We start from the raw sequence: 27056 nt of genomic DNA, 5'->3' as shown, positions 1-27056 counted from the left end.
TTATTATTATTATTATTATGATTACTATTATACCAGATTTATATAGTGCCCTTTTATTGACAAACTCGCTCAAAGGCAGGTTACATAGCGCAAAGGCAGCCACTCAGAGCGCCAAATTCATCCTCTACTAGTGAAGAGACAGAGTGATCTGACCAGAGGGGCAGAGTTAGGCAAAGCCCCAAGAAACAAAGAGAGAGAAATCCTTTTAGATACAGTCCTGTCTGGCTAAATTAGCTTTAAGTTAGCTTTTTTTGAATGGACAGTCTGGTTCTTCAAGTGTCTGGTGTATAGCACCAATACATGTGAAGCCATCTGTCCTGGGAAGAACGCATACTGGCCTTCTAGTTAGGTGGAAGACACTCAGTTCATTTTCCAGTGCATGGACTGGAGTTGGAACCCCAGACCTCTGGATTAACAGTCAAATGTGTTACCACTCGACCATGTGGCCAGCTTAACCAGTTAATGGTACAGTAGTACATGTATATATGTCCCAGTTGGTTACAGTGGTAGAAGGGATGCAATTCCTTCTGTTACAAATTTTATAAAGAATGAAATAGTTGTCCACAAATGAGAATGATTGAATCGCTAATAGATACTTGTTTGTACTGTGAAAAATATCAATATCACAATGGTAACTATTCTTAGTTGCTAAGAGAAATGTTTTGTGCTAGTGTACAGCATACCTTGACTGATTTATATCAGTTTTTATACAGACCTTATTATACTTCTACATAGAGTCTGTAAACCTAGAAATGTTGGCGAAATTTTTTTTCATTTTTCCTTTGAGATGTTCACGAGCATCAGTGTTTGCAGCAGTGGTGTTGTAGCATTATTTTCAGCTGGCAATTATTAAAAAAGACTGTCCTTGCAAATTCTACAAAATTTAAATAAATGAAATCCTTCCAGGTTTTAAAGTAATACCTTAATATGTAACCCTTAGAATGTTTGTTGGATGGCTTGTAACCCTGGATAACCCTAGCATTTTGCTCATCCCCTTGTAACCTTCGAGCTGTTGTTATTTTACTGTATCCCCTTGTAACCTTCGAGCTGTTGTTGTTTTACTGTATCTGCTTGTAACCTTCGAGCTGTTGTTGTTTTACTGTATCCGCTTGTAACCTTTGAGCTGTTGTTAATCCCCCACCGTGGCAGAGGGATTATAGGAATGGTCTGCTTCCGTCCTTCCGTCCGTAACAAAATTGTGTCCGGTCCATATCTCCTATACCCCTTGAAGGATTTTCATGAAACTTGGGTCAAATGATCACCTCATCAAGACGATGTGCAGAACCCACGAGTCAGCCTTGTCGGTTCAAGGTCAAGGTCACAACTCAAAGTCAAAGGTTTGAGCCTGCCATTTTGTGTCCGCTCTATATCTCCTAAACCCCTTGAAGGAATTTTATAAAACTTGGGTCAAATGATCACCTCATCAAGACGATGTGCAGAACCCATGAGTCAGCCATGCCGGCTCAAGGTCAAGGTCACAACTCAAGGTTAAAGGTTTGAGCCTTCCATTTTGTGTCCGCTCTATATCTCTTAAACCCCTTGAAGGAATTTTATAAAATTTGGGTCAAATGATCACTTCATCAAGACAATGTGCAGAACTCATGAGTCAGTCATGCTGGCTCAAGGTCAAGGTCACAACTTAGGGGGAAAGGTTTGAACCTTCCATTTTGTGTCCGCTCTATATCTCCTAAACCCCTTGAAGGATTTTCATCAAACTTGGGTCAAACAATCACCTCATCAAGGTGATGTGCAGAATTTATGAATCAGCCATGTCAGCTCAAGGTCAAGGTCACAACTTAGGGGGAAAGGTTTGAACCTTCCATTTTGTGTCCGCTCTATATCTCCTAAACCCCTTGAAGGATTTTCATCAAACTTGGGTCAAACAATCACCTCATCAAGGTGATGTGCAGAATTTATGAGTCAGCCATGTCAGCTCAAGGTCAAGGTCACAACTGAAGGTCAAAGGTTTGAGCCTTCCATTTCGTGTCCGCTCTTTAACTCCTAAACCCCTTGAAGGAATTTTATAAAACTTGGGTCAAATGATTACCTCATCAGAATGATGTGCAGAAATTATGAGTCAACCATGCCAGCTCAAGGTCAAGGTCACAACTAAGGGTCGAAGGTTTGAGCCTTCCATTTGGTGTCCACTCTGTATTTCCTTAACCCCTTGAAGGATTTTCATCAAACTTGGGTCAAATGATCACCTCATCAAGAACTTATGAGTCAGCCATGTCAACTCAAGGTCAAGGTCACAACTGAAGGTCAAAGGTTTCAGCTCTGTATCTCCTAAACCCCTTGAAGGATTTTCATGAAACTTGGGTCAAATGATCACCTCATCAAGACGTTGTGCAGAATTCATGAGTCAGCCATGTCAGTTCAAGGTCAAGGTCACGGCTAAAATCAAAGGTTTTACCCTTTCACTATCCATAGCAGTGGCAGGGGATTTAGCTGTCTTTCAGACTGCCTTGTTGTTTTACTGTATCCCCTTGTAACCTTCGAGCTGTTGTTGTTTTACTGTATCCGCTTGTAACCTTCGAGCTGTTGTTGTTTTACTGTATCCCCTTGTAACCTTCGAGCTGTTGTTGTTTAACTGTATCCCCTTGTAACCTTCGAGCTGTTGTTGTTTTACTGTATCCGCTTGTAACCTTCGAGCTGTTGTTGTTTTACTGTATCCGCTTGTAACCTTCGAGCTGTTGTTGTTTTACTGTTTCCCCTTGTAACCTTCGAGCTGTTGTTGTTTTATGCATCCCCTTGTAACCTTCGAGCTGTTGTTGTTTTACTGTATCCCCTTGTAACCTTCGAGCTGTTGTTGTTTTACTGTATCCGCTTGTAACCTTCGAGCTGTTGTTGTTTTACTGTGTCCCCTTGTAACCTTTGAGCTGTTATTGTTTTACTGTATCCGCTTGTAACCTTCGAGCTGTTGTTGTTTTACTATATCCCCTTGTAACCTGTGTGATTGTTGTTTTACTGTAGCCCCTTGTGACCTCGATGGTTTGTTGTTTTCCTGTAACCCCTTGTGACCTCAATGGGATTGTTGTTTTACTGTAACCCCTTGTGACCTCAGTGGGATTGTTGTTTTACTGTAACCCCTTGTGACATCAGTGGGATTGTTGTTTTACTGTAACCTCTTGTGACCTCAATTGGATTGTTGTTTTACTGAAAACCTCTTGTGACCTCAGTGGGATTTTGTTTTATTGTAATCCCTTGTGACTTAGAGCAGTTGTTGTTTTACTGTATCCCATTTTGACCTCATTGAATCTTTGTTTTACTGTATCCCCTTTTGACTTCAATAGGTTGTTGTTTTACTACATCGCATGTGACTTCATTAGATCGTTGTTTTACTGCATCCCTAGTGACCTCAATAGATTGTTGTTTTACTGCATTCCCGTTTGACCTAAATAGATGGTTATTTTACTGCATCGCATGTGACCTCATTAGATCGTTGTTTTAGTGTATCCCCTTTTGACACCAATAGATTTTTCTTTTACTGCATCCCTAGTGACCTCACTTGATCGTTGTTTTAGTGTATTCCCTTGTGACATCAATAGAATGTTGTTTTACTGCATCCCCATGTGCCTCAATAGATTGTTGTTTTACTTCACCCCTAGTGACCTCAATAGATTGTTGTTTTACTTCATCCCTAGTGACCTCAATACAATGTTGTTTTACTGCATCCTTAGTGACCTTAATAGATTGTTGTTTTACTGTATCCCCATGTGACCTCACTAGATCGTTGTTTTACTGCATCCCCTAGTGACCTCAATAGATAGTTGTTTTACTGCATTCTTAGTGACCTCAATACAATGTTGTTTTACTGCATCCCCTAGTGACCTTCATAGATAGTTGTTTTACTGTATCCCCATGTGACCTCACTAGGTTATTGTTTTACTATATCCCCTTGTGACCGCATTAGATTGTTGTTTTACTGCATCCCGTGTGACCTCACTAGGTTGTTGTTTTACTATATCCCCTTGTGACCGCATTAGATTGTTGTTTTATTGCATCCCCATGTGACCTCACTAGGTTGTTGTTTTACTATATCCCCTTGTGACCACATTAGATTGTTGTTTTACTGCATCCCCTTGTGACCTCACTAGGTTGTTGTTTTACTGCATCCCCTTGTGACCTCATTAGATTGTTGTTTTACTGCATCCCCATGTGACCTCAATAGAATGTTGTTTTACTGCATCCTCATGTGACCTCACTAGGTTGTTGTTTTACTGCATCCCCTTGTGACCTCATTAGATTTTTGTTTTACTGCATCCCCTTGTGACCTGAGTAGAATGTTGTTTTTACTGCATCCCCGTGTGACCTCACTAGATCGTTGTTTTACTTTTACAGTACTTCATTCTTCAGAAATAGTCCCGTTAAGGCATTTTGGTGTAACAATTTTTTTATATTTCAGATACACAAATACTCAGTGATTTCCCTGCTGTCTGCTGTATGTAGCTTAGTTGGTTGTTTATTACTCTTCCTCTCCACAACAAACTACTTTTGTCCTGTCATGTTTGGTGAAATACACTTATTTAAGAAGCTTGGTGTTTGCTGGCTGCCATGTTTTTTTTACCTGCCACCTAAGGTAAGTGATTTCTTGTTTATTTGTTTATTTAAGGTAGTTCTGCATGTTTGATAAACTGGAAATAATGGCGCTACGTCATTTATCCAGAAAACATGGAATAAAGCCTGGATTCGGCATACAAAAATGAATACTACATCATTTATCCAGAAAACATGGAATAAAGCCTGGATTCGGCATACAAAAATGAATACCATTTTTAGACTATTTATAAATTTATGGCAACAGGTGAGTGAATTTATTACAATGGCAACATTGCTATCTGTCTAAAGTTAAAATATGATAGTAAAACATCTGACACATTAAATAATTCTGAAAAATGTCTTAAAATTAGCTTGAAATGCGTGGAACAAGATACAATAGTTTTGTACACAGCCTTCTAAACCACTTGCCCTGCACAACAGTGGGCTCAAATTCGCACTCACAGTGTAGAATTTGTCACCTAAGGAAGCTATGTACATGGCTTATGATATGTTATCCACCGTTCTTAGAGGATTTCATTTTTACCTGAAAAAAGGTGCGATCAAGTTATCTTACTGATGAAAATAACATGAAGAGTTTTTGATTTTATTGTAGGATGTTCTCAAGCCTTACAAACAGGAACAGAATGTCAAAGTTTAATTTTTATGCATGCAACTGAAGACTGACAAAGTAAATACTCCCCTGTAAGAGTTCTTGTGCATTTATATATATGTATTTGTAAACAGAAAGTTGGCAGAAAAACTCTTTCCTCTGCAGAATTTTTGAAAAAAAAATGTGACGTGAATAAAATATTTGTTTCAGTTTGGTAGTCTTTTAGATGCAGAGAAAAAAAAAGAAAATTCAGAATTCATGATTGAAACAAATATTTTCATCGAGTTGAAGCTTTATTTATTCCTGACTGCAGCTTACGGTCTAATGCTTATAATATACTTCTTGCACAAGTATAGGAATATGTTGTCATACTCCTGTATATAGGAACTGGCTGCATGCCTGTGGCTAGTATGAGATATAAAAAAAATGCACTGTTCATTTCTGTTACATTGCAAGCTTCAATTCCTACCATTTTATCACAAACTTTATGGTTCCTGGCATGCAGGGAGGAGGACATAATAATTATGATTGCATGCTTTACAGATTAAGTTAGCGAAATGTTTCACTGTAACAAAAATGACCGTATTTTAAACCATAATGTGCTAAAGAAATTTTTGTCTGGGAAGTGGGGTTTTGCTTTACATTTCACAAAATAAATGTGCCAGTGCTGTGGCAAAGAAAAATTCCTTTAGCACATCACCGTATGTCTTCCCCTCTGTGGCTGAAACACATCTTTTTTGAATTGAAGACTAGTGTTATTTCTAGAGCGATGCTGCGGGGCATCCCGCCCTGCCTTTTTTAACTGCCACCACACTGCCCTTAAAATGTGCCCTCCTGCCTTTGATCTTCTGCTAAATCCCGCCCTTTATCCTGTAGACATGCCTCGCCGATTATTTGATCAGCAAATTACGTCACGGCAAGTGCACACAGTTGACGAGAATCACTGAGGTGTTATGATTAATTGATAGAGTATTGATTATTGTGTACTGTCAAAAAAGCGCCAATTGATAAATTATCCATAAGCGGCCAGCTGATTACGGAGCATGTGAAAAGTGCCCTGTAAAATGCCTTCTAGCAAGCATTAAATTAGACCATTGTTTAGTATAATAAGTATATATCTTTGCAGGCTGATCCTACCTTAACTTCAACCTGAAAATCCACAAATTTTAATAAATTTCGGAGCAAAACTAAGTTTAGAATATCCGTTCATGATTCTAATTACATCAGATGTTGTATGCAAATTTTCTATAAATCCTTCAAAAAAGCTGACTATCAGTGTTATTTTTTATACTAAGTCATATCATAATTTGAGGAATTATCTCTGGTTTACTTTAGTGAGTCAAGTAAACTGAGCAAAAACCATTTTCATATGACATTCCGAATGTGTACCAGTATCCGGATAGTACTACATTTTGGTTTCCTTTTTTTTTTACAAACTTTTTTTAGCTTTTTCTGTAAATGAAATATTGATGAAAGACCTAATCAGTATGACATGAATTCTGATACATATTAGTTTATAATGTGACCTGAAACTGACCTTTTTATACGCCCGAAGGGACGTGTTATGTTATGACGCTGGTGTCCGTCTGTCCGTAGCAATTTCGTGTCCACTCTGTAACTCTTGAACCCCTTGAAGGATTTCAAGGAAACTTGACACAAATGTTCACCACACTGAGACGACGTGCAGAGCGCATGTTTTGGATGTCTTGCATCAAGGTCAAGGTCACAGGAGTCAAAGGTCATATCAGTTTGTTTCGTGTCCGCTCTGTAACTCTTGAACCCCTTGAAGGATTTCAAAGAAACTTGACACAAATGTTCACCACACCAAGACAACGTGCAGAGCGCATGTTCCGGACGACTCCCTTCAAGGTCAGTCACACTTAGGGGTCAAAAGTTATGTCAGTTTGTTTCGTGTCCGCTCTGTAAGAAACTTGGCAGAAATGTTCACCACACTGAGATGATGTGCAGAGCGCATGTTCCGGATGACTTGCTTCAAGGTCAAGGTCACACTTAAGGGTCAAAGGTCATATATGACTTTGCTTTGTGTTAATTGCTCTGCATTGCAGTGCTCTTGTTTTTATTTTGCAGATCTCTTTTTTTGTTCACTTACAATAAATTTTTTTTGAATTACTTCCCTTTTATGTTACTATAAATAGCTTATTTTGAAACTTTTTTATTATTGGCCGTAGGGAAAAACCGAAACCACTTTTCTGTGGTACAACATGGATGGTACCTCTAATTTTTTGGTGTATTTTTATATACCTGTACCTGATAAGGATTTTTTTTTTTGCGGACTTAGATTTGTTTTTTGAAGTTTTCCTTTTGTTGTTCCACTCCTTTGGGCTACAACAGTCAAGTTCTTTAAATTTTGCTCCCATCCTATGATGTAATCCTTCAGGCGTATATTGTCCCGCTTGGCGGAGCTCTTGTTATGCTGTAACATGATCTTGGCTTCAAGCTACATATAACATATAAAAGCCCTCCACTATATATTATATCATACTCATATGAATAAGTTGACATCCTTGGTGACATTTTTTAAGAAAAAGGATCAATGAATGGTTTGAAAAAAATATATAAAGTAATGTAAAACCCTTTGTAAACTCTGTTACTTGTTTTGGGAACATATCTTTTACCACTTTATTCCGTAATTTAAAAGTATGTGCACAATAATCATAAATGTAATGAATACATAACTAAAAACATCTAGAAATGTAACTACAGCTGCGGTAACTTTCCAGTTTAAAACGGCACTCTGCCCCTTTGAGCAGCACCCTGCCCCTTTTAGACAGCACCCTGCCCTTTTTGAGCTCTAGAAATAACACTAAAGTCTGTTATAGTACTGTCCCATTGCAATGTGTTGAATTGTTACTCTATCTTATACTGCGACATCTTATTTATCATGGTGAAATAAATTGCGCCAATCCATGGCCATTAATATAAAAAAAGACTATTTATTTGATACAGTAAAATTCTTGTCCCAAGGAAAATGTCATTAAGGACGTATGCTAGAATTTGGTGCGAAAATTTTCCCAATAACAGAATTTCTTTAAACTTTGGATATTGAAGAACAATCATCTAAGAAACAAAAAAATGCAATAAAAATCATAGGTCACCGGATTCGAAAAAGAGTTATCTGCCCTTGAAAATGGCATTTCCCCCAAAAATGACGTTTTCAAGGGCAGATAACTCTTTTTCAAATCCGGTGACCTATGATTTTTATTGCATTTTTTTGTTTCTTAGATGATTGTCCTTCAATATCCAAAGTTTAAAGAAATTCTGTTATTGGGAAAATTTTCGCCCATCTCGTATACAGGGAATTCTAGCGTACGCCTTTAAAGCCAGAATCAAGAAATTTCATACAGATGCTTACCTATGTGACAGTTTACCTAGCTGGTTTAAAATCAAGGTGTAAATACTGTGATCTCTAAGCAGTTTGTTAAGCTCACATTTACATTTTATAATAAGGATGTCTAGCATATTTTATGCATTAGCCCTTGTCTGGAATGTTTCATATATTTTGTTGTAATTTTCCCAAACATACAAGTAGTTTCAAGTGTGCTAGTTAATGTAAAGGCATAACGCATTGGAAACAATGTAACTTGAAAGAACACCAGTGTATCTTCCCATTCTGCTTTATCCGTATCTACTGTCAAGCCTATTGATCCCTGGAAACAAGGGTTGTCATCCAAGCTGAGTAATAATACTTGTATGTTCAGTTATGTTACATGATGATAATCATTTTGTTTTCTTTGTTTTGAGTAAACATCATTATCACTAATTTACTGTTTGATCAAACTTATCCATAACAAGGTTTCTCCTTGATTCCTTTTTAAATGCAAGACAGTACTCATGATAGAAAGTGTGCCTTTGAGACCAGTGTATACCAAGATCTTAGCAGGCTGATCACTGGCGCCAGATCAAAAATGCCTCTGTACATGTTATACCCTACCACTAGGTATTCTATAAGAACCATGGTCATGAACGGGAAAATATACTAACCGGTTTCAATCATAAATTTCTCAATTTAAACGTGCAGTTCGGTGAATTATCAACATATTTTTTTTTTTTTTTTTTTTTTTTTTTATGCTTTCATCAATGTTACAGAAAAAACTTGCTTGACCTTCCCTAATGAACATCCAGTCTAGAGGTCACGGCAGTGTGCACATGTTTGGTAAATGTAAACAAACAAAAACAGAATTTAAAAAACCTGTGCAAGTAAGATGAAAGTCAATAAATGATTCCATGTAAGCTTTCCCTTCCTCCCTACCATCCCAAACCCTACAATGCATCTCAATCTGCCTGCACATTTTAATCCATAAAAAAACTCATATAGAACTTTTATCTGTAAATATATAATTTATAATCTACCATAACTATTTAACACTTGTATAAAACATTTAACATGTTTTTGTTTGTGAAATGATAAAGTTCCATTGCATTTACTGTAAACTGGGTGACATAAGTTTGACTTCTACTTTTATGATGTCTATACAGCAACCATAGCTCCATAACTCTTTCTGCAAAGCTTGTTTTAAAGTGATAACACTGCTTAACCCTTATCTTGCTGGACATGATTGATTCTGGCTTTGCGACCAGTGCAGATCATGATCAGCCTGCACATCTTTGCAGTCTGATCATGACCTGCACTGTTTGCCATTAAGTCAGTATCTTTTTGGTATGCACCTCTTTAAACAGTTACTGATACTGTTCAAATTGAAAGATGGACAAGTTCATTATAGAAATTTAGCAGGGTAAGGGTTCAATCATTGTTACCAGGTTGCAAATCAGTCTGTTCACAAATATTAGTGACATAATTGTAAAGATTGCCCAGTTCACAGTATCTGACAATCTGACAGTGGTATATATGCAGTATTTTTCTAATATTTATTCTGTTAAAGAAAGCTTCATTGTTCTTTCACAAAAAAATAATTGTTTATTTTTGTTTTTTTCTATTTTCAGTCTATGCTTGATTCAGTCTACAACAGGTCTAGTGATGATTCTTCTCTCAATGTTATAGTTTGACAGTTCTGTTTAGTTTAGTACATCGTTAACTGTCCATACAACACATTATTTGCTGCTTAGTTAATTTATAAAACTGTAATTAACATAATCTGAAGTGTTCAAAATGGTTTTGATATTTAATCCACACACTGACTTATTTTCTGAACTTTAATTTTGCTAAGCACCTGGTGCTAAGGGACCTCCAATCGAGTTTGAGATTTTGTGAAAAATAAAACAGCAAAGTACTTCTGAATTTTTAGAATTACCTTAAAAGTAGGATGGGATTTTCTAATTACCAACAACAGTTGGTGTCGTATAGTTTTCTCAGCATTCAGACCATTTTTATTAGATATACAGTCAAATTGTTTGCTCAAACTTGGTTAATTTTTACACCACCCTTCTCTCAAACTTGTTGTCAGGTCCTGGCAAAATCCCTGTCCATTGGCTCAAACTACTGATAATTCGTACCAATTTTGCTGTTCCCATCAAGTTTGAGTGAACGAACTTTGTTTGTATACTGTTCCCATCGAGTTTGAGTGAACGATGTTCGTCTGTATGTATGCATCTGTGAGGCATTGTCAGCACATGGTTGTTACAGTGTGTACATGACGAAGTGTATATATTCAATTATCAGCTAGTTGTCAGTGTTGTTAATGCCTATTTACAGCATTGGTAGTCATCAAGTTTTTTGAGAACTATGAGGTAAATGTATCGCACAGGGAGTATTAACATTCTTATTTCTTGTTAATTAATAAATGTATACCCCGTAAATCAGTGACGTTGTTTTATCACATAGGGAGAATTGACAATCTTATTTCTTGTTATTTAATAAAGGTGTATACTCACTAAATCAATGAAAGTGCAGGGAGTTTTGACAATCTTATCTCTTGTTAATCAGTTATTAAAGGTGTTTACCCAGTAATTATTTGTTATTGTTTTCGTAAGAGCATGAAAAAAACATTAGCACTTAGAGCACCTGTTATCATTTATTAATTGGCAATATGTTAATATTGAAATGATTTTAATGGCAATTAATTATATTTTAATAATGGTTGATCTTTGAACTCAGCAGTCTAAAGCATCAAATGACATGTTGGTTACATTTCCATTCCTAAATGAATCTAAGAAATCTCTAATATATCCTAAATGCCTATTACCATGGTTACAGCTTCTTATTGACAATCCACATAACAAATCAACATATAGTATGATATTCTGTTGCCATTAGATTGGTTGTGTTTCAAATTATTTCGAATAATCAATACAGCTCAGCCATTTCTTCTTTTTTGGTACTTCTTTTGTATGTTTCATTTAAAAATCTGATAGTTCATAGTGTACTTATTTAAGAGGATTTTCTTTTAAAATAAGATTGAAAATAGACTTGTTGATATGTACATTACAAAGAAATGACATACACATATATTTTTTATTTTATTAGTAAATGTTTTAAAACATCTATGTGTGCTTCATAACTCAAATATGTGAATTATTGTATGATGCACTTGACATAGAAGTAATACAAAGGTTTCATGAGCATAATAATAGTATAATGCAGTCTATAATATATATCTGGGTCATATACTTTGTAATGTATGTATTCATAGATGTATGTATACATTACTGTATATACATGTATGTTCTGAAATTTTTGCTATACGTATGCATATATGTATGATTGTATATTATGAATTTTTGTAGATAAAGAAGTTACCAAAAAAAAATAAAGCAGCCTGTACATGGTCTTCACTCTTTTCTATTCCTCTATTCAGTCTGTAAATTTTCAATAAACACCCCTTCGAATAATAAATGGCATTGCCCAAATGGAATGATTGACCAGTCCACTTTAGAAATTTAGTAGGGTAAAGGTTAAAAATACATGCTAGTACAAGTTGAAAATACTTGAATGAAATACAGACTGTTAATTGCCTTTTCAAATTTTTATTATGTTGCATTCAGTTTGTAAATGTTTTTGATACATAACAATACTAAGTGTTTACTTGCAAAGTAAGGTTTTCTTGTATTTTATTATCATATGGCAGGGAAAACTGCAGGATAAACCGTCCCTTGAAATTGCAGGTTTTGCGATAATGATAGAGGGCATGAACAAATTATTTTCTTGTGAAAGATGGGACTGGATTGTAAATTTTTGTGATAATTTATATTGGTGGGTTGTAAATGTATGAGATTTGAACTTTGTTGAAAGTTACTGAAAAAATTTTCATGCTTATACATGCTAATTTTGTAGTTTTACCTCAGAAAATGTTTTTAATATCATGATGACCCTAATATTATACACTTGAGTTGTTCCATATGCTTACAACTACTACCTTCAGTTAGTTTGAGGTCTTGCTATTTAATATCTGTGTTATTGAAACGTTTGATGATGACAATGATTATGTTGAGGATGAATGTATGAAATCAGAAAGGTTGAAATGCTTATGTTAAAATATAACTATTAATTGGTTGAGCAGTTGATCAACACTTCTTGCTGTAATATTTGTAATATTATTATTGTAAATCTTCTTATTATTCGTCTAGAAAATGAATGTTTTGTGTAGGATAATTCGTCCTAAATAACTATGTATGGGAGTTATACTGAATTTTAAGCCACTTTTTGAATGTGGGACTTTTCGCTTCTTGCATCACATGTTATAAGATTTGTTGTTGAATAATTTTTTAAGTATGCTCCATTTCATTTAATTGAATTTTACTGAAGAAGCACTTTTGGGGGGAATTATGTCTCCCACCACACAGTAGTATGGGAGACATGTTGATTAACTCCTGTCTGTGTGTCCGTGTGTGTGTGCCTGTCACAAATCTTGTCCGCGCTCTAAGTCGAACATTTCTCATTTGATCTTCATCAAACTTGAACAAAATGTGTTTGCCAGTAAGTCCTTGGCCAAGTTCAATAACTAGCCAAATCGGCTAAAGGCACTTCAGAATTATGGCCCTTGAATTACCGAAAATCACTCTGTACACAGATGCCAGTGATACATGTATTGGTGCATGGTTGACTCAGATACATAACTATTCAGATGATTAGGCAGTTGTGAGAGACATGAGCTTTTCTCAAAAGGAGCTCTAGTTTCTTGATATATTTTTTCGGAATATTAATTGTAACTTGGAAGTATAACAAAGTGTAACTTCTGAATGATAGAAATGATGAGCAACTTTTAGTTAGACTAAGATAACCCTGATCAAAACATTGTTTATTCTTAAGCTTTAGTTACTTTAAGCCAAACCTCATAGTTTTACTGATACTTAGTTCTGAAAAATATGAAAATACTAAAGACTAGTCAGTTTGTATATTATCATCACTCAGTCAAAATTTAAGGAAAATCAATCAGTTTGTTACAAAATGATACGTATATGTCAAGTTCATATGCAGATTAGTTTTGGTTTGAAATCATGGTCGATGAAAATCACAAGTGGACAAAAAAAAAAAAAAGCTGCAAAACTTTAATGAAAAATATAAAGATTTTTTATCAGTCTTATATTAAATACAGTCAAACTTTTTGTTCACTCAAACTCGTATAATTTGAGCGACAGTCTTCGCTTGAACTCATTTTCAGGTCCTGGCAAAATCCTTATATAACGTCAAATCTGAACAAATTTTACCAGTCCGTTCGAGAGAACAAAGTTTGACTGCATTGATAATGATACATGTTCATTTGGCACTGTTGTATGTTTACCTAGCATGTGTTAACTCTGACCTCTGGGTATTACAAGGTTTGGACTTGCCTTAATATTACTGTGATCCCGTATCAATTTTAGTCAATATTTACATGTTTTTCGATAAAATAAAGAGCTTTAGCTTATTTCCAGCAAGTGCTTGTATCATATATGATGGAATGGTACGTTGTAATATGTTATTTAAACTATGAAATGTCGCATTAGTACCATTAGTATGTGATTGAACATTATGTTTGTTGTATGAGTGTTAAATTATGAAGTTATAGCTGTTGTTCTTATATTATACGCTTGTTGTTGAATTCAACTCTCCTAAATAAATGTCATAACAGCAACTTTTTCAGATTTTTGATAGAATTTTAAATGTCTTTTTCTCAAAGCTACCTTTGATATACAGTTATTGATTTTCACCTTTTATAATTGCATTTCTAAGACTGAATATGTTTGTTTTTCAAAAAGAATATTTGTCTGTCCTTCAGAAATATAAAAAATAAAACATTTTGCATTGGTTTCACATGTTTTTATATCAGTTTTCACTTCATTTATTTCTGCATGTGTTGATGATGAATTTTGTGATAAAATATTAATTGATATTTGACATGTTCCCTCAGATTTATAACTTTAATAGTTCATGACCTTTACTTGCAAGGTCATGCTAAATTTATACACTATTTATCTATAATACTTGATCTGTTAATTTAACAATGCAATGTTACTTTAAACTGTCCATAGTATATCTGAAATGAAATAACTGCTAACTCTGTATGATGCTGGTTGAATGAAGAATATTATTATCATTTGATTGTTTTTCAACTATAATAATAAAAAAAATGAAAATGGTGGCATGTTTTATACATTTCCCTCGAGCCAAGGAGAGTCTCAATATCCAATGCTTAAAGTTGCTGACTTACAACACCACTTTCCCTACGTTGGAGTTTTGCTATGGTTACAAAAATTCTTCAAAATGAGTAAGCCCTCCAGCTACCTTTGAGACTGGATGCAGTCCAATGCCTTAATACCTAAGGGGACAAAAGGTGTCTTTTTAGCTCACCTGTCATGTAGTGACAGGGTGAGCTTTTGTGATCACCCTTTGTTGGTTGTCCGTCCGTCCACAATTTCCTTTTGAAACGATAGAGACCTCATTTTGTATTTGAGTTTTATCAAACTTGCACACAACTTGTATGGGCATAATATCTCGGTTCCTTTCAAAAACTGGCCATATCCCATCATGGGTTCCAGAGTAATGGCCCCTTAAAGGGCCGAAATTTGCTATTTTGACTTTTGCAGCCATATAGAGACTTCATTTACGGTTTGATTTAATACAAACTTGCAAAATATCTTCAACAAAAATAAATCTTGGATTCCATGATAAATCTGTCAGATCCGATCATAGGTTCTGAAGTTACGGCCCCTGATTGACCCCTGAAAGAGCCAAAATTTGGTAATTTTTACCTTGTTAACATGATAGAAGTGACATTTTATATTTGATTTTAACCACACTTACACACAAATTAAGTCACAATATGATCTCAGTTCCTTTCGAAAACTGGCTAGATTCCATCATGGGTTCTAGAGTTACTGCCCCTGAAAGCGGCAAAATTTTCTATTTTGGCCCTTTCAGCCATATAGAGGTTTCATTTATGCTTTGATTTGATACAAACTTGCACAGAATGATAATCCTGATGATCTCTAGGCCTGGATCAAAACTGGGTCATGTCGGTCAAAAACTAGGTCATCAGGTCAAATCAAAGGAACAGCTTGTTAACAACCTAGAGGCCACATTTATAAACCTATCTTCATGGAACTTGGTCAGAATGTTTATCTTGATGATATCTAAGCCAAGTTTGAAACTGGGTCATATGGGGTGAGAAACTAGGTCATAAGTTCAGATCAAAGGAAAAGCTTGTTAACATTCTTCAGGCCACATTTATGACCCTATTTTCATGAAACTTATTCAGAATGTTTATCTTGATGATTCCTAGGCCAAGTTTGAAACTGGGTCATATGGGGTCAAAAACTAGGTCACCCAGTCAAATCAAAGGAAAAGCTTGTTAACACTCCTGTTCATTTGATGTGCATGAAACTTGGTCAGAATGTTTGCCTGCATGAAATATCGTATGAATTTTTATCTGGGTCATGTGGGGTCAAAAACTACGTCACCAGGTCAAATCAAAGAATAAGCTTGTTTACACCCTAGGGGGCACATTTTTAGCTCGACTATACAAAAACTTTAAAAATCGTTTTGTCTGGAACTGCAAGGCCTAGGCTTTTGATTTTTGTTATGTAGCATTGCCAAGTGGTCCTTTACCAAGATTATTTAACATTATGCTCCTGAGGTGAAAAGAGGCCCCACCCAGGGGGTCCCAAGTTTTACATAGACTTATATAGGAAAAAAACTTTAAAAATCTTCTTGCCTGAAACTACAAGGTCAAGGCTTTTGATATTTGTTATGTTGCATTGCCTATTGGTCCTCTACCATAATTGTTCAAATTATGCCCCTTGGGTGAGAAAAGGCCCTGCCCTGGGGGTACAAAATTTTACATAGACTTATTTAGGCATTTTTTTTAAAAATCATCTTGTCTGAAAGTTCAAGGCTTAAGCCTTTGATATTTGGTATATAGCATTGCTTAGTGGTTCTCTAACAAGATTGTTCAAATTATGCCCCAAAGGTGAAAAGAGGCCCCGCCCCTGGCGTCACTTGTATATGAGTTATATAGGAAAATATACTTAAAAAATTATCTGATCATATTTCCTAGACTGTTTAGTTATAATTACCTGATGACCCCAAGTAACTAGGGGTCACTTGACGGTGACCTTGACCTAATGACCTACATTTTTGTTTTTTTAAGATACAACCGATCTTAACAGCATAGAAATTGGACTAGGTCAATAACTTTCGATAAAGATTTCAATACTCATCTTTAATGTTCTTATTGTGACCTACTGACCTACTTTCTTGTTTTTGAAGCTACAGCAAAATGATTTGGACCACATGTATAATGTTTGATACAGATCTCAATTCTAATCTTGAATAGTCTTTATCCTTAACTACTGACCTGCTTTCTTGTTTTTAGCTCACCTGAGCACAAATGCTCGGGGTGAGCTATTGTGATCGCTCACCATCCTGCGTCTGTCCGGCGTCCGTCCACACTTTCCTTTAAACAACATCTCCTAAACCAGCAGGCCAATTTTGATGAAACTTCACAGGGATGTTCCTTGGATGGTCTTCTTTAAAAATTGTTCAAAGAATTGAATTCCATGCAGAACTCTGGTTGCCATGGCAACTGAAAGGAAAAACTTTAAAAATCTTCTTCTCAAAAACTAGAAGCCCTAGAGCTTAGATATTTGGTGTGAAGCATTGCCTAGTGGACCTCTACCATGTTTGTTCAAATCATGACCCTGGGGTCAAAATTGACCCCAGGGGTCACTTGATTTTACATAGGAAAATCTTAAAAAATCTTCTTCTCAAAAACCAGAAAGTCTAGAGCTTAGATAGAGCCCGCCCGCTTAGCTCAATAGGTAAAAGCGTTGGTCTACGGATCTCGGGGTCGCGAGTTCGATCCTCGGGCGGGGCGTATGTTCTCCATGACTTTTTGATAAACGACATTGTGTCTGAATATCATTAGTCCTCCACCTCTGATTCATGTGGGGAAGTTGGCAGTTACTTGCGGAGAACAGGTTTGTACTGGTACAGAATCCAGGAACACTGGTTAGGTTAACTGCCCGCCGTTACATGACTGAAATACTGTTGAAAAACGGCGTTAAACCCAAAACAAACAAACAAAAGAGCTTAGATATTTGACATGTAGCATTGCCTAGTGGACCTCTACTAAAGTTGTTCAAATCATGACCCTGTGGTTAAAATTGACCCCGCCCCAGGGGTCACTTGATTTTACATAGGGAATTTTTCAAAAATTTTCTAAAAATAAACCAGAAGGCCTAGAGCTTAGATATTTCACATGTAGCATTGCCTAGTGGACCTCTACAAAATTTGTTCAAATCATGACCCCATGTGTCAAAATTGACCCCGCCCCAGGGGTCACTTGATTTTACATAGGAAAATCTTCAAATATTTTCTGCAAATAAATTAGAAGGCCTTGAGCTTAGATATTTCACGTGTAGCCTTGCCTAGTGGACCTCTACAAAATTTGTTCAAATCATGATCCCCGGGGTCAAAATTGACCCCATCCCAGGGGTCATTTGATTTTACATAGGAAAATCTTCAAAAATTTTCTAAAAATAAACCAGAAGGCCTAGATCTTAGATATTTGACATGTAGCATTGCCTAGTAGACTTCTACAAAATTTGTTCAAATCATGATCTTTGGATCAAATTGACCCCGCCCCATGGGGTTACATGATTGTATGTAGTAAAATCTTCAAAATTTTCTAAAAATAAACCAGAAGGCTTAGAGCTTAGATATTTGACTTGTAGCATTGCCTAGTGGACCTCTACAAAATTTGTTTAAATCATGAGCCCCGGGGTCAAAATTGACCCCGCCCCAGGGGTCACTTGATTTTATATAGGAAAATCTTAAAAAAAATCTAAAAATAAACCAGAAGGCCTAGAGCTTAGATATTTCACATGTAGCATTGCCTAGTGTACCTCTATAAACTTTGTTCAAATCATGACCCCACCCCAGGGGTTACTTGATTGTACATAGGAAAATCTTCAATTTTTTTTCTAAAAATAAACCAGAAGGCCTAGATCTTAGATATTTGACATGTAGCATTGCCTAGTAGACTTCTACAAAATTTGTTCAAATCATGACCCCCAGGGTCAAATTGACCCTGTCCCATGGGGTTACTTGATTGTACATAGAAACATCTTCAAAATTTTCTAAAAATAAACCAGAAGGGCTAGAGCTTAGATATTTGACATGTAGCATTGCCTAGTGGACCTCTACAAAAGTTGTTCAAATCTTGACCCCTTAGGGTCAAATTGACCCAGCCCCAGGGGTTACTTGATTTACATAGGGAAATCTTCATAAATTTGCTAAAAATAAACCAGAAGGCTTAGATACTTGATATGTAACATTGCCTAGTAGACTTCTACAAACTTTGTTCAAATCATGACCCCAGGGGTAAAGTTGGCCCCGCCCCAGGGGTTACTTGATTGTACATCGGAAAATCTTCCAAAAAAATTCTAAAAATCATCAGTTTGACATTTGAAACATGTAGCTCATATTACTCAGGTGAGCGATCCAGGGTCATCATGACCCTCTTGTTGAAGATACAGCATGGAAATTTAGACCACATGTAGAACATTTGATACAGATTTCAATACTCATCTTAAATATTATTTACCCAGACCTACTGACCTACTTTCTTGTTTTTGAAGCTACAGCAGAGAGATTTGGACCACCTGTAAAAAATTTTAACAGATTTCAGTACTTACCTTGAAGAATCTTTACCATGACCTTCTCACCTAGTTTTTGTTTTTTGTGTTTGAAGCTTTAGCAAAGAAATCTGTTCAAGCAAGCAGTTAAACTCAGGTGAGCGATATAGGGCCATCATGGCCCTCTTGTTTTCTCCTTATCTCTGTAATTACTTAATGGATTTGTTTCACATTTAAAATGGTTATTCCTCATCATCACCCACATCATATGGCACAAGGGCCATAACTCACACCAATATTTCATGAATTATCCCCCCTTTTTACTTATAATTTCAGGTTAAAGTTTTGAGGCACTTTCACTCTATCTCCATTATTACTAAATGGATTTGATTCAAGCTTAAAATAGTTGTTCAACATCATCACTCACATCATATGACACAAGAGCAATAACTCTTGCACCAATATTTCATGAATTATCTCCCCTTTTTACTTAAAATTTCAGAAAGTTTTGGTTCACTTTCACTCTGTCTCGGTTATTACTGAATGGATTTGATTTAAACTTACAATAGTTGTTCCACCTTATCACCCACATCATAAGACACAAGATGCATAACTCTGGCACCAATTTGTCATGAATTATGCCCCTCTTTTTAGAATTTAAGGTTAATTTTGATGCATTTTCACTATATCCTAGTAATTACTAAATGGATTTGATTTGATGAATGGACTTGAAGTAGTTGTTCCACATCATCACCCACATCATATGACACAAGGGGTACAACTCTTGTACCAATATAAATAATATTTTTGACACAGACTCAAGCTATTGTGCAATATCTTCATCCACCATTGGAGTCATTAAACACTCTAGTGACAGCTCCAGCTTCCTCAGATGTGCCAAGTTTCACTATCCAGCATGGAAATAGTCAAACGTGCTGTCTCCTGTGACAGCTTTTGTTGATTCTATCTCCATAAAATCTGGTCAGAATGTTTGTTATTATGAAGTCTTGGATGATTTCAAATCTTGGTCATGTGGCGTCAAAAACTAGGTCACTAGGTCAAATCATAAAGCTTGTATACACTCTAGAGGCCACTTTTTTGCTCCAATCCTCTCGAAACTTTGTCAGAATGTTTGTTTTCATGAATTTTTGGACAATTTTGAATCTGGGTCATGTGGGGTAACAAATCTAGGTAACTAGGTCAAATCAAAGCAATTGCTTATTTACACTCAAGAGGCAACATTTTTTTTGGTCCAATCTTAATGAAAATTGGTCAGAATATTTTGTCTCCATGAAATCACTAGGTAAAACATGTTTACACTGTTATAGTTTGTTACGCTGGTGAGCGACTTAGGGCCATCTTGGCCTTCTTGTGTATTTGATTTTTAGCTCACCTGAGCAATGCTTAGGTGAGTCATTGTGATTGCTCGATGTCCGGTGTCCGTCTGTCTGTCATCTGTCAACATTTAGCTTGTGTATGCGATAGATGCTGTATTTTTCAGTTGATCTTCATGAAATTTGGTCAGAATGATTGCCTTGATGAAATCTAGGTCTGGTGTGAATATGGGTCATCTGGGTTCAAAAACTAGGTCACTAGGTCAAATCAAAGAAAAACCTTGTGTATGCAATAGAGGCTGTATATTTCAATTGATCTTCATGAAACTTGGTCAGAATGATTGCCTTGATGAAATCTAGGTCAAATTTGAGTATGGGTTATCTGGGGTCAAAAAGTAGGTCACTCGGTCAAATCAAAGAAAAACCTTGTGTATACGATAGAGGCTGTATTTTTCAATTGATCTTCATGAAATTTCGTCAGAATGATTGCCTTGGTGAAATCTAAGTCGAGTTCGAATACGAGTCATCTGGGGTCAAAAACTAGGTCACTAAGTGAAATCAAAGAAAACCCTTGTGTATGCAATAGAGGCTCAGGGTTTTCCCTCGGGTTTTTTATTTTGGACTCCCATGGCTGCTAATTTAAGGGTCCCTAAAAAGTTTTCCGGGTCCACAAATTACTGATCTTGAAAATGGACAGTACGAAGTTGCTTCACTAGATTCTCTTCAGATTTGTCAAATTTTTCATTGAATATGTTTGTTGAATTTGACAACGATTGCTGAAAGTCAGACTTTTCTACAGAATCACAGTGATCCTTACTATCTTGATGTGTAGTCAAGGTAGACATTTGAAAATTAATACAGCCACTAGTAAATGAATTTGATTTATTAAGTTGCAAGCATGTAGCACAGAACATTTCGTTTTTGTTTAATCATAACCAGTAAGCAGACATCCCAACTTTTTCTGAATGCCAAGTGGGAGTTTTGCATTTCAAAGTGGGAGATTGAGGTGTTCAAGTGGGAGGTTTAATACTGCGGTATTTATGTTCATGGGATTACTTAACGGAAGCTTTTAATACATACATAGGTACTAAAAGCACATATAATGTGTACAACATTTCTTAAGCACTCCTAACAAAAAATAATAAACTACATGCAATGCAGGAGCTAATGATAATATCAACTTATTTGCCTATTATACCCGGCTATTATACCCGTGAGGGGAGTCCAGCTGTATATAAAGATAGATAGATAGCCTTTACAATATCACTAGTCATTACTCTTCACATGTTCATGCATTTTTCAAGTCCTGAAATGAAAATATCTAATTCAACTCTTTGTTCCTTCTATCACAGGAGCCTGAAACTCTATCCAAAAGCCACGAAAAGTCTGTATATGAAAAAAAAACTTACATATATAGAAAAACATGTGTGAATTAAACCTTCACTGATGTTTCTTTTGAGGGGAACAAGAATTGGACCTGGGTGAATTTTTACATTTTTTGCATGACAAACAATGCAAGTGTTAACACCGTCAAAACAAAAAATATAGAGTTAAACATAATACAAGTTTAGGCAATAGAAAATTAACTGTGTTGATTCTCATTCCCACCAACCCGTATCTAAAATCCCTATCCCCAGTTTGTTTATTGATAAAAATCTGGATATCCAAAATTGTATGTCCGGATACTGTTCCGCTTTCGTAAACATTGCCCATTTTTCCAATATAAAGGATGTGTTTGACAAATTGTGTTGATGCAAAGACAGTTTAACAGCATTTAACAGTATCTGATAATAAGATTTACCTTGGCATTTGTTCTTACTAAAATTACTTAAGAGAAATGTTTATCAAAATCGGCACCGCGGTAATCTACTTTCGGTTTCAAAAACCTACAGAAAAAGGTAAAACCAACATATTTTCTGGTCTAAATTCGATTTTAACTGATAGAAATTCAATACCTGTTTCAGTTATGACACATTAATCAACACCTGGATTTGTTATATCATGCAATAAACAACAATCAACAGGGGTAAATAGGTGTGAAAATACCCGGAAACTGTTGTTTATAGATTCGTTATTCACGAGGATTAAATAATGTTTACAAAGGAGTGGATCTTTTTTTTCTTTGTTTGATTTTTTTTTAATCGGGAGATTTGGACTTCTTATCGGGGTGATCGGGTTTTACATCCAGAATCGGGAGAAACCCGACGGGATCGGGAGAGTTGGAATGTCTGAGTAAGATTTACCCCTCCACTCTGGCAATAATTTCCTCTTCCTTGACGTTGTTGAAGAAACTTTCAGATGAACATTTGTTATTTAGATCTATGTCTTTGTCCGTTGTATTTGTTTTGGTGGATGGTTTTGATGAAATCCCAAACACATCAGCAATAGAAACTTGCAACCTTCGCTGGTTTGGGTAGCCATGATTAGAATACATCAAGCAGACGCTTTCAATCATGCAGTATTATAATCGCGCATGCACGGGACAATTTTAATCGCAAAAATTACCGAAAAAAGTATTAAAAGGTGCAAAGGAGGTTTCAGCACAAAGGAGTTTCGTGACCGATTTTGCGGGTCCAGTGGACACAGAGGTGCTAAAAAATGCGAGTTCAAAGCAGCAAAAGCACGTCAGGGACGCAGAAAACCGGGGAAAACCTGCGTCCGGGAAAACCCTGCAGGCTATATTTTTCAATTGATCTTCAAGAAATTTGGTCAGAATGATTGCCTTGATGAAATCTAGGTCAAGTTTGAATATGGGTCATCTGGGATCAAAAAGTAGGTCACTAGGTTATATCAAAGAAAATACATGTTTAAACACGAGACCACATTTTTTGGTCCAATCTTAATGAAAATTGGCCAGAATATTTGTTTTTATGAAATCACTAGGTCAAACATGTTTACATAGTTATGGTGTGTTTCTCAGGTGAGCGACCTAGGGCCATCTTGGCCCCCTTGTTTTATCATAAACCAAGCAAATCATTGTATGCAAGGATGTCTATTGTGCCCAACCTATACCAAAATTTTGATTCTTAAACAAGTCCTGAACTACATTCCAGAGCCATGGATTTCAAGGTTACTATTCAGTTTAACTGATTACTCTAATTTGAAAAAGTTGGTTTCATGAGTTAATTAATTAGTTAATGGACTTGAAGTGTTCCAACTGTCCTATTTGGACATTTATAAAGCAATGCTAAAATGACATTTGTCAGATTCAGATTTTTTTTATGGAAAATGCTGAGATCAGAGGGCCTAACCTTTTTCAGCTAAAAATTTATATTCTGTATTCTGTTTTCATCAAAAAACAATGCTCACTTTGTGACCCATATAATTTGAAAAGTTTCAAATTATGTACAGTTTGAACAGAATTTTTGTCGTCAGTAGTTTTAAAAAATATGTTGACCAAAAATTAAGTATATGAGATATTTTTTTCAGCAATAAATTGATTGTAAAGATTGCATGTACTTTTATAAAACAGTATTTCTTGATGAAAGGAAACTTAGAATCTACTCCATCAGATTTTAGATTTTTAATGTGTGGGTGGGTGGGGGGCAGGGAGAGGCAAAAATGAACCTTTTTTATGGACTAAAGTAGTCATGAGCATGTCATCCATGTCCTTTTATCTTCAATGTCAAGGCGTAGAATATGTCATATATGTCACAGTCTTGATCAGACAAGCAGTTTTATTCAGTATTCTGTGGCTAAAGTTCTCCATCACAATATAACTGTGCCATGAGCAAATCATGCATGTTTTTATTTCAGTATGAAGATCACCAGGGTTTTTTCATCCAACAGAGATGACAAAAACTGACATTCTAAGACATTACGCTCTCACTGGCAATGCTCTTCATATAACTTGTGTATTTGTCCAAAAACTGCATAATTATACCCCAACAAACAAAGTTTGGGGGTGGGGGTATATAGGAGAGAGGTTGTAGGTCCGTTGGTTTTCATGGTTTCTGGACAATAACTCATGAAAGGCTTGACAGATTTCAATAAATTTTGGTACACAGGCGTAACATCATAAAATACAGGTCAAGTTGGACTTTGCTTACAAACTACCATTTTTTGACGTAGTTATGGCCCCTTTTCAACCTAAAATTTGCCAAACTAATGGTTTCAGGACTCCTGAAAGGGTTGACAGATTTAAATATGCTATTGAAACAAAACATTTACATAATTAATTGTATAACTGAAATCATTATCTAATTATAACACTAGGCTCTTTCACAAACACTTGTTTCATTTATTTTACCTTCAAGTTAAACAACTTAAATTGCACCTTCTTGTGCCTATTTTTCTTACGGTTGCCATACTTCTGTGACAAGGCCATATTGTGGGGGTATTATTTGTCACTCCTGTGACAGTTCTAGTTTTTGCATTGATCCCACGTCGATTTTGGTCTCCTGGGTTTCATTTGCACATGACCACATGCAGGTAATCGCGTAGACTGTCTTGTAAATGTTTATGCACAGTTCTTCAGTGAACTTGATAATTAACAAACAACTTTCCCACAACATTGCTGTTAAATGTTAGTATTGGCTGATAATGCTGACGTTTTGCTGATACAGAGTTCACTAAATCTGAAAAACTTCTTGGAGTTCAAGTTGACGTGGAACAAACAATTATTTTAAAGAAGTGCAACAGTAATCTCTATCTTCTTTTACGGATAAAACAATTTCTTAATATACATGCCAGGAAACTTTTCTACAATGCTTACATCTTACCCCATATAGACTATTGCTGTTCAATATGGGGAAGTTGCTCAAATGAACTTCTTGAGAGAATGATAAAATTTCAAAAACATGCAGCTTGCATTATTCTTGATAAAGAGGCAGACGCACCATCTGACCCTCTTTTCAAAGAGTTAAAATGGATAAAATTTAACGACAGAGTTGAGTAAAAAAAAGCTATTTTAATTTACAAATCATTTAATGAAGAAAACTCGCCATGCTACATGAAAGAAAAATTTCAATTTGCTTCAACTTTACATAACCGAAATCTTAGATCAACAAATAATCTTAATCTACATATTCCTAAGCTAAATCTTGAGTTTTATTGAAAATCTTATTCTGGAACTAAAATTTGGAATAATATACCCCTCTGTACACCAATCTGAAAATTTCAAAAAAGCTTATTTGAAGTGGAAGTACTCTGGCTAACTTAATTATATTTGCTTCAATCAATTCCATGCTTATATATATGTTTGTAATTTTGTTCCTGTGATTTTCCTTAATACTGATTAACATTTTGTGTTTATTTCATTTTGTAATTATTTAATTCTGTATTTAATATTATTGCTACTGTTATTTGATGTAAATGTTGTAAAAACATTGAGGCACATATGGAAGATTGTTTTGGTGAATATGTAGCCTCATTAAATAAAGTCCTTATTATTAATATTATTATTTTACTTGCTAAAGTTGTCAAAAAGGTTTGTTTTTCTATGGCCTATCCTTCTGGCAGAAGCTTCATAGTAATTACTCTGTCCATCATCAGTCTATGTGCATCCTTGGGCGCTTCGTTCTTCTTGTTTTTCTGTGTCCGACCCGAATCACCCTAATGACACAAACAAGGCCCAAGAACATTGTTCTCAGGTCAAATTTTCACACCACCTCCTAATCGGAAGGACCCCAAACAGTGCAGGAACTATATGGCGGAATGAGAAGGTTCAACTTCAGTGTCAAAGAAACATTGTAGCGAAATAAACATGATAAATTTATGACCAAATAAAATATTATTTGAATAAAGACATACTTTTATGTAGAAATGTTGGTTTACTCCCACTGATCATGTAAACAAGCGCCCTAAACAAGGCTGTAAAGTGTTTTACTCGAGCTATGTGATCCGATTCTAGAGTGGGCAGACCAATGCTCGGCGTAAAAACTACATATTTTAAATTTAAAAACTGATTTTACATAAACTTACCGTACTTTTTTATCGTCAGTTTGTAGAACAATCTTTGAGTATTCAACCTATTGTTAATATTCTGTCACACCGTGACGTAATAGGCGGGAGCTAAAATAGTACCAGTAAAACCTATGCGGTTCATGCGGAAGTATACCAACGCTCGGCGTACGGCATATTAATCTGCAGGTTGTAATTTTGAACTATTTATGTATTAAAGTAAAGTATAAGACATATTTAACACAAGACATAGGTTGTATTGATTAACTGATTTTCTAAAGTACATAAACAGTTACGTAAATTACCCCTCTCTCTATTCTGCATCTATAAATTGAATAAACACATTTTATCAACAAATTATCTTAAGGAATTCAGTTGAAGATAATTTATTCACAATTTTGTGAGTCTAACTTCAAGAAATCAATAAACTATGATATCTGATGATTTATTTCCATTATTTTTGGAAATCTTTTCAAAAGTGTCATTAGTCCACATAGTATATCAATTACTTCGACAGCATAAGGTACAGAAAAGTGCAGTACAATGGGTCCGTATAAAATGCCATGATAAGGGTTTATAGTTTATTTAAGTATAAAGAAATAGAATAATTAAAAATAAAAATGCTTTTATTCTCCATAATT

At 35.6% G+C, this 27056-nt stretch overlaps 1 protein-coding gene across 8 annotated transcripts in view; it reads left to right on the top strand.

Annotated features, from left to right (window-relative positions):
* Window positions 1–14683, top strand: part of LOC123540235 (uncharacterized) — a 63856-nt gene extending 49173 nt beyond the window's left edge. For 6 of the 8 annotated variants that reach the window (XM_045325075.2, XM_045325081.2, XM_045325079.2 and 3 more), the window contains 2 exons: window positions 4406–4579; window positions 10112–14683. In XM_045325075.2, the coding sequence (XP_045181010.2) occupies window positions 4406–4579; window positions 10112–10174 (237 nt within the window). In that variant the 3' untranslated portion in view covers window positions 10175–14683. Of the gene's footprint in view, window positions 1–4405; window positions 4580–5152; window positions 5242–10111 lie in introns of all 8 variants that reach the window. The other 2 variants (XM_045325077.2, XM_045325076.2) reach the window with 2 other exon arrangements.
* The last annotated feature ends 12373 nt before the right edge of the window (window positions 14684–27056 follow it).

Source organism: Mercenaria mercenaria, chromosome 16 (assembly GCF_021730395.1).
Source record: "Mercenaria mercenaria strain notata chromosome 16, MADL_Memer_1, whole genome shotgun sequence".
NCBI classification, from domain to species: Eukaryota; Metazoa; Mollusca; class Bivalvia; order Venerida; family Veneridae; genus Mercenaria; species Mercenaria mercenaria.
The sequence above is the reverse complement of the archived record's forward strand: the minus strand, read 5'-3'. Positions and strand labels throughout refer to the sequence as shown.